The sequence below is a fragment of the Narcine bancroftii genome, chromosome 9, assembly GCF_036971445.1.
Source record: "Narcine bancroftii isolate sNarBan1 chromosome 9, sNarBan1.hap1, whole genome shotgun sequence".
Lineage (NCBI taxonomy): Eukaryota > Metazoa > Chordata > Chondrichthyes > Torpediniformes > Narcinidae > Narcine > Narcine bancroftii.
This window is the reverse complement of record NC_091477.1, coordinates 104,776,964-104,792,063: the sequence shown is the minus strand read 5'-3', so window position 1 is coordinate 104,792,063 and position 15,100 is coordinate 104,776,964. Positions and strand designations below refer to the sequence as shown.

Here is a 15,100-nt window from a genome sequence, read left to right as displayed (position 1 = left end):
TGCTGCTCAACTTGAATCATAGTGAATCTGTAATATAATTAATTTAGAACTTAAGTCATCTCAGAAGATGGATTTACCCATTTTCATCTACCTCACTGATCAAATGAGACAAGTTCATGTAATCATTTATGTGGATTTAAATCAGTTGCATTTTGTTTACCAGCTATGCATTTGTTTAAATTTTCCATTATAAATAGGTCTGATTTACAAAGTACCTCATCATAAGAATTTGTGTTTTGGGATTTTACATTGTTGTTTCATGGTAGTTCATATTCATACAGTAAGAGCAATATTAACTTTGTTGTAAAGAATTTTGGGGTATTATGAGGCTCTTTGCACATTACTGATTTCCCAGCACTTATTCTTAGACGTCTGCTCTTGCATTCAACATCAGGTGAGGCTTGTGGAATTTCAATCCATTGATTTTTCCCAGGGATTAGAGACAAGAATGAGATTTCCTTTCTAATTGTAAATATTTTTAATTCTGAATTTTTAGTTTAATATTTGATTTTAATAATGGTCATGGATATAAAAGTATTTGAGGAACTTGATTGCAGTCAAGTTTGAGGTTTTGCCAGCTGTATTTTTTTGGTCTGGTTCTGACGCACCCATCTTTGGTTTATACAAATTTCTCCTTGCTTAGGGCATTTTAATTTGAATCATCTTGGCCAAGTAAGATCAGCTTTTTCAGATCTGGCTGAATTAAATTCAGGTAAGTGACAAAAAAAATGTGGGATTTAGCACTACATATGCCACCTGTAGGCAAAAATAAATGAGTTATGATATTTCGAGGGAAGGGGTTATCCAGAAAATTTGTGGAACTGAACTTGAAGCCAATTTTCATATAGAGGAGAGGATGTGTCCAAAGCCCATTGGCTTAATGTTCAAGTTTAGTTCCACAGATGAGCCACCAATTTTAGTGTCATCCGCAAGTTGCTTTGCTAACTACATTGTTATCCAAGTAATGAATACAGATAAAACGGTTAACCCTGCAGCAGACCATTATTCTGATCAGAATAACAATCCATCATTGGTACCCTCTGACTCCCATCATCAAGCCAATTCATTGTCTTACTCTCCCTGCATCCCATGCAATTTGACCTTCCAGACCAGCCTACAGTGTGGGGCCTTGTCAAGGATTTAAGTCCATGCAGACAATGTTTACCACCCTGCCCTTATCACTCCATTTGCCATGAAGAAAGCTCTGCTGACTTTCCCTAACCAGTCCTTGCCTTTCCAAATGCATGTTGAATCTGCTCTTCAGAATCTCCTCCAGTAACTTGCCCACAACTGACCTTATGGCTTGAACATGCAGGCTTTTGTTTTTAAAAAGGTACATCAACAACTCTTCAGATTTCTGGCACCTCACCATTGCTGAAAAACAATGTAAATATGTCTGCCAGAATTGCTGTAAATTTTCTTTTCCTTTCCATAATTGCCTAGCTTACAGTTGATCAGGCCCTTTAAATTTCTATTTGTTTATTTTTAGACATACAGCACAGTAACAGGCAATTTCAACCCACGAGTCTGAGCTGCCCAATTTACATCCAATAAACTTACACCCCTGGATCGTTTTGAATGGTGAGAGGAAACTGGAACCCCCCCCCGGGGAAAACCCATGCAGACACAGGGAAAACATACAAACTCTTTACAGTAAAGACTGCAAGATTCAAACCCAAGTCCTGAAACGCTGATACTGTAAAGGCTTGTGCCCTAACTGTTATGCCAACTGTGCTGCCCCTTGTGTAAGATCTCTGGCCCCTCTTGAAAGCATCACACACCTATGTCTTTTTCCACAGTACAGGCACATGAGAAAAACTTGTTTAGAATTACACATTTACTGTAAGGCATCATTCTCCCCAAGTTATTCCTTTAGCTGATGTAGTTGAAGATTCTCCTTAATATTACTTGCCAGAGCCATTTCATACCTGTCTTTGCACTTCTGCTTTCCCTTTAAAGTGAATTCCATCTTCTATAGTCTTCAGTAAATTCACTTGATTTCATCCATCTATAGCTGATGAGCCTTTCTCTTCTTGGGGGGTGGGGAGGACATCATGTTCACCTGAAATTCCATGGTTTATCTAAAGGTGAGCAATTGGAAATAGTACAGGTGCTCAAGTTAGAGTTCAGAGGTGAGGTCAGTGAAATGAATAATTGGAATAGATCACTGTTAGGATTTAAATGCAGGTTCTGCATTAAGTCTGAAGACTTTGTTGACATTTTTTGTCTACATAGAAACATTCTTAACCATGGTGTCTTCTGCATGTTTAATGGTCAGTTTTAGATTTTCCTTTGTTCCGCGATGATGGAGGGTCTCGGAATAGACTGAAAAATTTTCTTGCCGTTTTAATCATCCTTTTAATTGTTTAATTGTTTTTAATCATAGTTTTACTACTGTATAACAAAGTTGTAATAATGTAGTTACTGATATATAAATGGTTTAATAAACCATGAAAAACTCAACTTTAGTATGGTCTATTTATTTGAACAAGTCATAAACAACATTCAAGTCTCTCCAGGGGATTATAAAGATGGTCGCAATAATCACTTTGAACTTAAAGCTGCAATTTAATCCAATTTTTTTTCTGAAATTGATTAACCTTGTTATGAACACATCACAACATTTATTATGTTATGTTACAGCAGATTACAGTGCAAATATTGCTGTAAAATTACATTTTAAAATAATACAAAAGCAAGGAAGAGTGAGGTAGTGTCTCTGGTTCATTGTCCATTCAGAAATCTGATAGCAGAGGGAAAGAAGCTGTCCTTGTGCCACTGGATGTTTTGTCTTCAGACTCCTGTACCACATTCCTGATGGTAGCAGTGTGAAGAGGGTGGCCTGGGTGGTGAGGGTCCTTGAGGATAGAGGCTGCTTGCTTCAGTAGCATGGTGACTGATGCCTGTGATGGCACTGGCAGAGTTCACAACTTTTATGTCCTGTGCATTGGTACCTCTATACTAGGCAGTGATGCAACCAGTCAGAATGCTCTCCATGGTACACCTGTACAAATTTGCAAGTGTCTTTGGTGATGTACCAAATCTCAAACTCCTCACGAAGCATAGCTGCTGGTGAGCTGCTTCATTACATGGACAGGGAGGCCCCAGAACAGATCCTCAGACGTTGACAGCCAGAAAGTTGAACTTCTTGACCCTCTCCACAGCTGAGCCCTCAACTGAGGACTAGTTCATGTACTCCTGATTTCCTCCTGAAGTCCATTGTGTGCAAGGTTGATGTGAAACCACTCAACTAGCTTATCTACTATTTGTTATTGAGCATTGGTGAGGTTTGCTTCCTTATTACAGTCTGTGATTCTGCTGACAACTGTGGTGTCATCAGCAAATTTGTAGATAATTTGAATTATTCCTAGCCACCCAGTCAAGGTATAAGAGTAGATCAGTGGATACATATCATTGGAATGCGTCTGCTGATTTTTAGCTTTCAGCTCTGCATAAATTTACTACCACAACTTTTTTGTAAACAAAGCAAAAAGGTTTAATGTTCTTCTTTGCTAATTTGCTGTAATTGCAGATATTCTCATTGAATACTTTGATATAATTTGACAATATTAATTTGATTCCAAGTTCAATGGTGTATTATGTGTAATTTCACTTTTTGAAATGCTTTGCAACAACAAAACTTACTAAAACTTTGTCCTGGGTATTCCTTGACTGTTCCAAGTTATGCAAACCCATATATTTCAATTCTTACCCCAAGCACACAATCACACTTCTGCAAAAATGTAATAATACAATAAATTTTGAACACCTGATTTATTGAGAATGATATGTCTGATAAACCTCTGAATTAACAAACTAATTCTCTTTTTGTGAAAGGTTTTGACAAGATCACTTTTTGTTTTGAGAATCCAGTAAATCTTTAGCTTCATTGATTTTGGATGCAAGATAAGGAGATCCACCTGACAAATAAACAGATTTGATTATGCATGTTTAAAATACAATCAAAATTTACTTTGTTGATTTTCAATGGCTAATTTCACCTTTATCTGGGTGATTGAGCACCATGATCCTTCTGTGTGCCTCCCGGATCTTAATCTTGTTAGCTGTGGGACTGTAAATACACAAGTTGAAAATTTTAAACTAATTCTGTATGAAATTCTATATTCTGCAAGAATATAAACATTCATCAGTTGCCTTTTTGTAGTTTGTTTGATTATCAAATGTTGTGACTGAACCCTGTTCAAGGAGCTGGCGTTTATATAAAAATATATATATATATATCCTGCAACCACTGATATCTGCGCCTCAGACGGTGGCACCTGTGCTGAGCAGTTTACCACAAGAGGTTTCAGACTCTAGGGCAGCAGTGGACCGATGCAGGGCACCTGAAACTGGGAGGACGCCTCCCCCTGCCCTGCCCCCGAGAAGCATGGGAGATGACTGTGGCAACAGTCCAGCATGGGGGTCCAGTGGCTGAAGGACCCATACAGACTATTGGTGACATGGTTGGGGGATCCATACAGGGTGGAGGAGACTAGCTTGTTGGAACTAAGTATCAGAATCAGATTAGAGAGGGTGCTGGGAGAAAGAAAGAAAGGCTCCTAAAGGGTCTCTACTGAATTCCTGGTTTTATTGGAGATTTGAACCTTGAGCTTGGGTTGCCAATGGTTTGAATGGGAGTCTGAGAGGCTGCAGTTGCAATGAAGGCAAAACCACAGTGTTTCTGAAGGAAGTCTCTCTTGCTTCTCTTACTCTTATTGCTTAGGGGTGGGGGAGAAGAGGGGGCTGAGCAATGTTTGTGGCAATTCTGCCTTACAGCAGACAAAAATTGTTGTATAAAAAGACAAAAGGAATCTTGAACCTTGTGTTTCAAATGAATTGTTAAACTATGCACGAGAACAGCTGATTGGAAGCCCAAATTTCTAAAATAAGAAAGAACAATCATTCAGCCTACCAAGTGATACTTGTGTCCTGCAAAAACTAATTTTAAAAAATGGACTTGGAAGGAAACTCAATCCAGTCAATAAAAACAAAATCATGATTATTCTAGTAATGCAATAAACATTTTTGTCTGTAAAAGCATTTTATTATAAATTAAAATATTAAGTGTGGTCTTGCCTCACTCCCAAAATAAGAGCTGCCTCTCTCTTCGTCATTTTGGCTTCAAATCCACCCCTGTAGTATCCATGAAAAGCCTGTAATTTGTGATTTAAAAATTGAGTTAGTTCTACATATTCAGCAAAAGTGGCTGTGCCAGTACATTTTTAAAGGAGGGAGGAAACCTACACAGACATAGGGAAACCATACAAATTCCTTACAGACAGTGCTTATTTGAACCCTGGTTGTCTGCACTAACAGTTTTGCACAAACTGCTGCCCACAATTTGGAAAGTTAAAAAATCCAAAGCTAAAATAAGTTAGAAACTCAAGAATTGGGAGCAAAAAAATAAACTGGGAAGAATACTAATGGGTCAAGAACTTCTGTGAAGGCCATATTTTGGGTTGAGATCTTACATTAGGACAGAATGTGCAGAGAATGACTAGTCTTTATAAAAAAAAGTGAGTAAGACTGAAGGGTGAGATGGAGACTGGGAGGAAATGATGGGTGATCGAGCTGGGGAGAAGAGTTAGATGGATACTGGTGAACAGATAAGACCTGGGTAGGAGGTGAGGAAAGGTAAAGGCAGAGACTGGAAAGTGATACTTGAAACCAACTAAAGGAGCAATAACAGGCATGAGACAGGGGCTATGAAAAATAGGCAGAGGGAAAGAAACCAAGGTGGATCAGTGTGGGAGATGAGCACATGAAAATGGAAAAGGTGGAAAAAATGGAGAGAGGCTGTGGACTTCCTGAAATTCAACTTTCACACCATTGGATCGTGCACTACCCGAGTATTCTTTAATTTGTTTAGCCTCACTGTTACAGAGAAGATAGGCAAAGGGGAAGTAAAATGACAGAACAGGTGCAAAATGATCACTTGGTTGAGAGCATTGAATACAATAGACAAGGTTTGAGAGGTTTGTGTGAATTGTTGCCTCACCTGGAAAGCTATTTAGATTCCTGAATGATATGATGCAGCGACAAGGGTGCACCTCCTGTAGATGCAGGGACAAGTGCCAGGGGATGGGGAGGGAAAAGCAGTCTAGAGAGTTATGGCAAGAGTGTTCCTGCAGAAAGGGAGAGGAAAAAATGGGACTGGTGCCTTGGATCCATCCAGGCTCTCATTGAAATATTCTTAATCCCATTTACTTCCTTCCAAATTAAAGATGGAGTTTGATGCAAGAACATGTTCAGCCAAGTGAAGGGGGTGGAAGATGGGGAAAGGTTGGTCCTTTGTAAGAGTGATGAGCCTATGGTCATCCAAGTGAAGGATGAAGGTATAAAAGGATTGACTGCCCAAAGTGAAAAATGAACCCATTTGGCCAGTCAAGTTCAGGTTAGCTCCTTGTAGAGCGATTCATTCAATCCAATTTTTTGCTATTTCTCCAACTCCCTTTTAAATCCCAAGAATAATTTAAACCCAATGTATTGAGAATATTTTGAAATCTGGTGTAAGACAAATCTTGCCATGCTTTATTGTCATGCAAATCAATAATCATTATGTTTATGTCAACCATTTTCAATTTAACATGAGCAGTCAATATGAACAAGGTCAATTGAGATCAAATGTAACCATTTTTCCTTCATCCAAGTCAGAAACCGGTTGTAATGACAGATCTACCAGGAGAGTCCTGCTTGTGGATCTTGGGAACTATGAAGAAAAATTGGCTCCTCGTAATTGCAGAAAAGCTTCAAAGTCGAGAGGAGTTAGGTTGGTGATTGTTCAGAAAATGGTCAAATGGAATGTAGCAAATGGAATGTAGCAAATGGAATGTAGCATCGCCCTGGTGCAGAGGAAAGTACAAAGGTGCTGTCATCAAGTCAATGTTTCAGCTCTACAAGGTGATCTGTTTGCCAATTAACAGCAAAAACTTTATGGTTGATCTTATGGCAGTAGATTAGGTTAATGGATTTGGAAAATTTACATCAGTTGTTTGCAGATGGACAGGATCCAGACAGGATCTGACAATCTTTAATCGGTTGTAATTTATCATGCATTTAATGAACTAAATATAAAAATTAAAACTAACCAATATAAAAACTAACCGATTTTGGCAGATTCAAAATGGATTTTTTCAAAGCAGGTTCTACATGCTTCACAGCTTGAAAAATATACCGGCCTAAAAGGGAAAAAGACGACATAAAAATTAATGTATTAATGTTCCAATATTTAATTTTGATTTTTAAAAATAAAATACAAATTTCACTTCCTTGATGGATGATAATCCTCAGAACAATACTCAACAGCAAAATTGAAAATAAGACTTGTAAATTAATTTTAATGGTGCTAATTCCTTTATTCACTTTTTGGGAAGTTGATACTATTGGCGGACCTGCTTTTTTAAATGATGTCAGAAAATTATATTTGAGGTCATTCAGCCTAGTAAAAAAGACATCAAGTCTATTCCATCTTTCAGCCTCTATTTTTGCTTCTAGTAGCCTTTAAGCTGGAAGTTCCAGACCCCGCTACTCTCTCGCTGAAAAAAAATCTTGTCCCCTCTCACCCTTCTATCAATGCTTTAAACATGAAGCTTTCCATTTGAGAGGGTTTTGACTCCTCTCAAATGGAAAGTTGCTTGTTATTCTTTCTAGCCCCCTTTTGATTTTTCTTCTGACCTTATAATTTTGTCCACCAAAAATTTCTGGTCAATCTCCCTTGTTCAAAGGAAAATAACCTTAGATACAAATTCAAAGTCCTGTCAATGTCCTTGCAAATCTCCCTTGCACTCTCTAGTGCAAGTACACCATTCATGCAAACTGTATCAAGCTCTTAGACTGTGATACTGTTATTTATTGTTTTAACATAACCCCTTCTGTTCTTTCATTTGATGCCGCAGCTAATAAAGGAAGAAAATCTTGTAATCTTAGCTATCTTGTTTCTTTTGCTCCTCTGACCCTCTCAAAATTCTGCTATTTACTGTACTTTTTTGCCTTGTACCTCCTGAAATGCATTCCCTACCCACAAGTAGGCCATCTGGCCCATCCAGCCTGCTCTGCTATCCAATAAGATCACACCTCTTTAGATTAAATTCAGTTTGCATTTTATGACCCAACTGATCATCTCCGCCTTTCTGCCAAGCAAAGATTCTTAAAACACTTAAGCCAACTTTAGTAATACTGCAAACCTCTTTATTTTGCCCTCTTCATTTATGTCTAAATCATTGATAAGAAAATGTAAAAAAGCAACCAAATGCTAAATTTTGTGGAATAGCCCTTTCAATGTCAAAAATAGCCATCAACCATTATACTTTCCTTCCTAATGCAGAATTAATTTTGAATGTTATCTGCCAACATCAGGGGCTTTTTTTCATTTTTGACCAACTATCAAGTGGGACCATTTATTGCCCTTTCTTCGTGCCTTCTCTAAAGGTGGTAGATTGCCATTTAAAACCATCACAATCTGTCTCTTTAAAGTATTTTCACAGTACAGTTGGGTAGGAACCTCTAGGACTTAGAATCATTTAGAACAAAGGAAATTCAAACACATGGTATGCATCTTGGAGAGGAGTAAGTAGTTGGTACACCATTTACTTTTGGTTCAAAACAGTCAAGGTAATAATTGTCATTTCAAGACTTACTGAAGTTATTGCACTCTTCTAACTTATTAGAAAGTTTGTTATGGCATTAATAACTTGCCTCTAGGGTACAGCAGTGAGTTACTTGCTATCACCTGGTCTGACAGTTAATGTAGTTATTTAGATGGTTTAGTTAAATTGCTGGTCAATGGTGACCCCAGGATGTTGTTGGAAGTGGAAGTGATAAATGCCTGCAACTTTTGCATCATAAATGTTACTCACAGCCTTTCAACCCTTTCCTAAATGCTGCCAAGGTCATACTGCATGTGTCCACTGATTGCTTAATTTGTTGGGGGGGGGGGTGGGGGGTGGAGAAAGGTGGGGGTTGTACATGAACCTCAATAGGAAGACAGATTATCTGAATGACAAGGAATTAGAAAAAAAAGGAAGATGTAATGAAATCCGAGTATCACAGTCCATCAATCTTTGAAGATTGGAATGTAGGTACAGCAGAAGGTGGAGAGCAAACAGCATGTTGACCTTTATTCCAAGAGGTTTTGAATATAGAGGGAGGTATCACTGAGGTTGTACAGGGCCTTGGTGAGGCCACACTTGAGTAATGTGTGGTGTATTTGACTCCTCAACTGAAGAAAGATGTCCTGGTTTCTGAGGGGGCACATCAAAGGTTCACCAAACTGATTATGGCAGGACTGATGCATGAAGAAAGAATGGATATAGGGTTATACTCATTGGAATTTAGAAGAATGAGCAGGGATCCCATATTTTATTCAGTAACTATAAATAATACAATTTAATGCTCTCATCTTCTGCTCAAATTATTGATTAGATTTTCTCCTACATCTCTAAATCCTCACCCTATGAACCTTGGGTCTCCAATTCCAGTTATCTGTTGTTATTTCTTTCAATCCATAACTGATATCTATATAGTTTATATCAAATAGCTTGATTACATACTGCAAAACTAAGGATAGCATTTTTTAGATGAGGTACTGCAAATACTGTGGATCCATATTCAGGCAACAAGGTGAAACCAAAACTCCACAATGTTATAGACCAGCAAATCTCAGCCACATTACAATGTCTTGCTTCAGATATTTGACTCAACTTCAAAAAGTTTAATTCAGGGCATGTTTCATGGAGAGAACAGCCAAAATGAGGCAAGGACCAGTGCAGAGTGTGGAGAAAAAAAAATCCGATGTCTGCAGAGATAGAATGGCATCAGAATCCAAACCACATCTATCATTCATGTCATTTTCCATCAGATTCTTGATCTGGTTGGAGGTAACAATGCAGTTCAAAAATTTATGTCTCCAGGCTTAGTTTCACCTCATTTTGTTCCCCTCTTTTAAACAGTGCTACATGATGGTGCAATGTAACCTACAGACTGTTTTTCCTGGGCTGTAAAGGATTAAAGACCAAATTGTGCACAACCAATGATCAAGGTAGATTAATTGGAAATGTAAATTGCCTGAGGTTCAGGTGGGTAGCTGGGTATCAAGAGTAAGTTGATAGATGAGAGGGAATAGATTTCAGGGTTATTTGGGGGAATAGGACTGATGCAAAAATAGTATAAGCAGGAGTAAGCTAGCTATCCTCTCAATGTGTCCCAATATTTTCAAGACCATGGCTAATATACTTCATTTCCATTTTCTAGTATTATCACAATATTGTTTGATTCCAACAATGCTCAGAAATTAATAGATTTCAGTTTTCAACAAGTCAATTTCAGTTTTGAATGAAAACTCAAATGCAGAATGTCCAGGCTGGAGAATTCAAAAGGTTCATCACCCACTGACTTTTTCTTCTTTGGTCCAACAGCTAATATCTATTCTCAAATCTTTAACCCCTGGTCATAGACTTCTCAAACAGGGAAAACAAAATTTCTCCAACTTGCCTGTAAGCTTTACAAATTTTCTAGGTTTAGGAGATCTTATTGAAACTCTAGAGACAACTGTTTCAATCTAATAAATTTCTCCTCATAATACCATGTCTGCAACCAGTCTAATAAACCTTGGCTGATGAGAATGATGCCAGTGACTCGGTCACTGAAATGGTCTCAACTGCCTCAAGGGTACACAAGACAAGGCTAGAAACACTATGCCCCTTTCAGGATCTTTAAACAAACCTATGAAGGGTTGGCATTCAGCACATGTGGGTAGTCTATTCCAGTCACTACTATCCAAGCCTGGATATTCTACTATTATTTTCAAAATCCAAATATGTAATTGTGCATATTGCAGAAACATTGAAGAGACATGAATTTTATCAAGATAAATGCACCATGTTAATTTGCATTAATGATAATTGACAGTCCTATTTAAAACTTCTTTTCAATCCACTTCAACTGTTACTGATGAGTTTATTCAGCATTACACCTGTGAGCAACAAAGCACCAGAAATTTCATTGTTAGCTGGATTGCAGTACAGATGCCTAACCTTTTATTTGGGATTGTCTGGACCAGACACCTGCCATTGTTCAGAATCTTCGGATTTCAGAATCATTTTGATTACTGTCCCTTTAAGCCTGCCCAAGTTGTACTGCCACATCCATCTCCACTCCCCAAGTCATGCTGCTGTCTCCCCCCCTTGCCTGCCCAAGTCGCACTGCTGTCTCTTTCCCGCCCCCCCCAACCATGGCTGTACCAGCACCAGGAGAATGGCCCGCTTCTCGGTTCCCCTGCGCTGGCGCTAGTACAGTGGTTTCAGCTGCGTGGAGGATTATGGGTAGCGATGATGGCCAATGAGCTGCTGCTGGGCCGTCTGAAAGTTTCACGACACTGGAAGGGGATCAGTTTGGGCGATTCGGAGGCGCTTATAAAGTAGTGGACTGCGACAGGATATACGGGACTTGAACGAGGGTCGCATCATGTTTGGTGCCAAACTCCCATCTATGGTGAGCAGATGTCATCTATCAAAAAAAGTGCTGGTTTTTGGAGGTTGCCAGTTTTTGGAATTCTGGATAAAAGGTTAGACACCTGTACCCAAAAGGTTGGTGAAGCCTGTTCATCTGTACAATTCAATGTGGAAATTATTAAAAGTTTTAAGTGAAAATTTGCTGTGGAAAATACAGTGAAGTGGGCCATCTAATGCAGTGGTTACAAATTAGTTTTCACCTTTACATCACCTTAAGAATTCCTTAAGATCTCCTGCAAAAAATCCATAGAACACTCGTGAGGGGGATAGGGGTTGACAAGCTTGAACCATCTGCCAGACCATTGATGGGATTTTTATTTTATTTTGGTGGGCACATTTCTTTTATCATCAAACTTACAACCTTGTTTTGTATTATGTTTATATCAGTTATATCAGTCTTCACCACATCGCTATGGATCCCCACAATCAGCCTATGGACTGAGGGTTGAGGAAAACCTGATCTCGCGAACTTAACCATTATCTTGCACAATCACCAATACCTGTGTTGCATTATCTTGCCTATCTTCTAAACATCTCTCCAGTTTTATTGTTGTGGAGTCTTTTGACTTCCCTCATCAACCTTGGTATGTCTCAATGAACTCAAAGCAGGAAATCCCAAAGATAGAGTTTAAACTCTAGGAAATACATTTTAAATCTTTATCCCAAGTAAGGGAATGTAATTTATAACCTGATTTTTCACACCAAATTTACTCGTGTCACAATACAGCTACAATGCTACAAATGTAGAAAAATGCATTTTCACAAATATTTTTGTCATGTAAAAGTTAATGTGTACTTCTGCAAACATGCCAGTTACAGGAATTGAACTTTAAATACAAACCTGCAAACGCGGCAGCTGCAACAGTCAGGCCAACTGCTACTGCTGTGCTCGCCTAGAAATAGAATAAAAACTTTAGTGCACATCTTTTAAACAAGTGTGGCTTTGTATCCTAACCTGTTATGAACAAAGCACAGTTGTTAAATAAAAGAAATTTCTTAAACAATCGGCACTTATGATGTTCTCTTTATATGTGAGCTGAACCAGTTTGCCATTATGGCAATCAGTTTTTTTCTAAATTACCTCTCCAAAACTACTGGTATGTATGGAGTTTTCATTTCTTTTTCCAATCAATGATACACTGAGCAAATTCATATGTAACAACTTCAGGTTGCCACTAAAAATTGTATTGACCATCACATTTAACAAATACAAGTGTAATATCAGAAAATATTCAGGCTTCCAAAATATTTTCTTAAGAAGCAAAGACTTTAACATATAAATGTTAAAATTGATATTACCCAAAGAATACAAGTAGAATATTGAAGGAACAGCAAGTATTAACAACATTACTGTGACAGTTTCAAATTTGTTTAAATTGGTATTTAAACAGCTAATTTAAAAGGATGAATGAAATTCAACTGAACCAAAGCATAGCATCAAGAGATGCTTGCCTGGACAATCGACAATTTCCAGAAAAATTCTAATGTTAAAAATACTTCTTTAAGAATTTACAGTTTCTGTATAATCCATTAGTATTTACTCATTATGCTTATTGGAATTTAGAAGAATGAGAAGGGGTCTCATTGAGAAGTACAAAATTCTGAGAGGAACAGACAGGTTAGGTACAAGATTCATCTCTTAATCCCTTCATACTTACTGCTGTGCCCTCCCTCCCTTCTCCACCTATTACCTCTTGCCTTTGTTACTATCTCCTCCCGTCCACCCTTTCCTTTTCATTCAGATCCCTGCTGACATTTTTTCTTGATGAAGGGCTCAATGTCGGTTATGTATTTTCAGCTTTGCAAATATAAAGGACATTTTGACCTGCTGAGTCTCTCCAGCATTGTGTTTTTACTTCAGCCACGATGTCTGCAGACTTTCGTATTTTACAATCTAAAATTTCAAGTTACCAACCGACTGAATATCAATTATTGGCTAAAAATTTAAAAACCTTTACTTGTAGAAAATATTTATGCCCCCAGGTCCTTTAGCCCAACTTGTCCAAGCCAACTGACATGCATTCTTGGCTAGTCCCATATCCTACTAAACTCTATCTATCCAAATACCTTCTACACACAAAATGTCCTTTATATTGCAAAGCTGAAAATACATAACCGACATTGAGCCCTTCATCAAGAAAAAATGTCAGCAGGGATCTGAAGGAAAAGGAAAGGGTGGGCGGGAGGGGATAGTAATAAAGGCAAGAGGTAATAGGTGGAGAAGGGAGGGAGGGCACAGCAGTAAGGATGAAGGGATTAAGAGACGAATCTTGTATTATAGTTTCCTCGAATAACTTGTTCCAGCTCTGCATGACCCTGAGTGGCAAATGTTCCTCAAGACCTTCTTAATTCTCTCCTGTCTCACTTTAAACTCATACCCTCTAGTTCTAGAAAGGGGACAAGGACTGAGGGTTCATTCACATTATCTATACTCTCGTTTTATCTGCTTCCGTAAAGCATCCTTAAGATTTCAGCCACCAAGACCTAATTAAAATCTCTGCCATCCATGTTTCAAGAAATAAAGACCTACGATTTCTGCCTCTCAAGTTCCAGAGAATCAGAAATCATCAGTTTTACTTTCAGTCTCAGGAAAGACCATGCTATTTTACCTAATTTAACACTTGACATCCAGGCATCTCTCTGGGAAAATCGACACTGCACTTCCTGCAAAGAGAAGATGCCTTGAATTACTCAAATTATTCCAAATGCTGTCTAACCAAGGTCACTTCAACTTCCCGTGCACCAGGCCTCTGGATCGAGTTTTTGATCGTGAATCTGCTGAATGTTTCATGGTCTTGGGGCCTGGACTGTGGAAGTCTTAACATTTTGTGGCTTCAATTTTCAGCTAATACAGTTCCAGATTCAAGCGCAGTTGCAATTTCAGGTGAAAATTAAAACCAGCAACATCTCACAATAGTGTTGAATGTATCTGGGCCGACTGCTCATGACAATCTGGGGCATCTCTCAGGATTCAGTGACATGTGCACCCCACCAAAAGCACACGCCTGGCAAAAATGAGCCGGTTCTCGTTGACTTCAAACTTCAGGCACTTACCATTTATAACCAAAAGTTTAAAGCATCCTCAATGAAACAAAAACGATTGAAACAATCACATCACCATCAGCGCGCACTTCGGCAGTCCAGGTCAAAGCTCCCCCCCACAGCTGAGATGGTCGCCTGGCAGATCCGCCGTACGGCAGATTGCTGTCGCGAAACTCGTGACGGGCCCTGCCTTCCCCGTTCCACGATTGGCTCATGCCTCCCAGGGACCGCGTGAAGGGCAGAGCGCCCCGCCTCTCGCTGTCAATCAAGCTCCCGGCCGCGAGTGAGGGGGGAAGGAACCCGGGCGAAGCTGGTGACGGTGAGTGGGTGAGTGGGGGTGAGGGTGGGTTGGGGGGGATGGTGGTGGAGGGGGTGGGGGGGATGGGGGTGGGGGTGGGGGTGGGGGATGGTAGTGGGGGTGGGGTGGGGGGTGGGGGGATGGGGGTGGGGTGGGGTGGGGTGGGGGTGGGGTGGGGTGGGGTGGGGTGGGGGTGGGGGTGGGGTGGGGGTGGGGGTGGGGGTGGGGTGGGGGTGGGGGTGGGGTGGGG

The 15,100-nt window shown here is 39.4% G+C and overlaps 1 protein-coding gene across 1 annotated transcript; it reads right to left on the bottom strand.

The window, feature by feature from the left end:
• Positions 1-3,759: 3,759 nt before the first annotated feature.
• On the bottom strand, positions 3,760-14,722 carry dnajc19 (DnaJ (Hsp40) homolog, subfamily C, member 19). The gene is made up of 6 exons (XM_069897130.1): positions 14,565-14,722; positions 12,352-12,403; positions 7,108-7,181; positions 5,080-5,156; positions 4,002-4,072; positions 3,760-3,920 (listed from the first exon to the last, which is right to left on the bottom strand). The coding sequence occupies exons 1-6, from the start codon at positions 14,565-14,567 to the stop codon at positions 3,850-3,852; spliced, it is 348 nt and encodes a 115-aa protein (XP_069753231.1). The 5' UTR covers positions 14,568-14,722; the 3' UTR covers positions 3,760-3,849.
• Between the last annotated feature and the right edge of the window lie 378 nt (positions 14,723-15,100).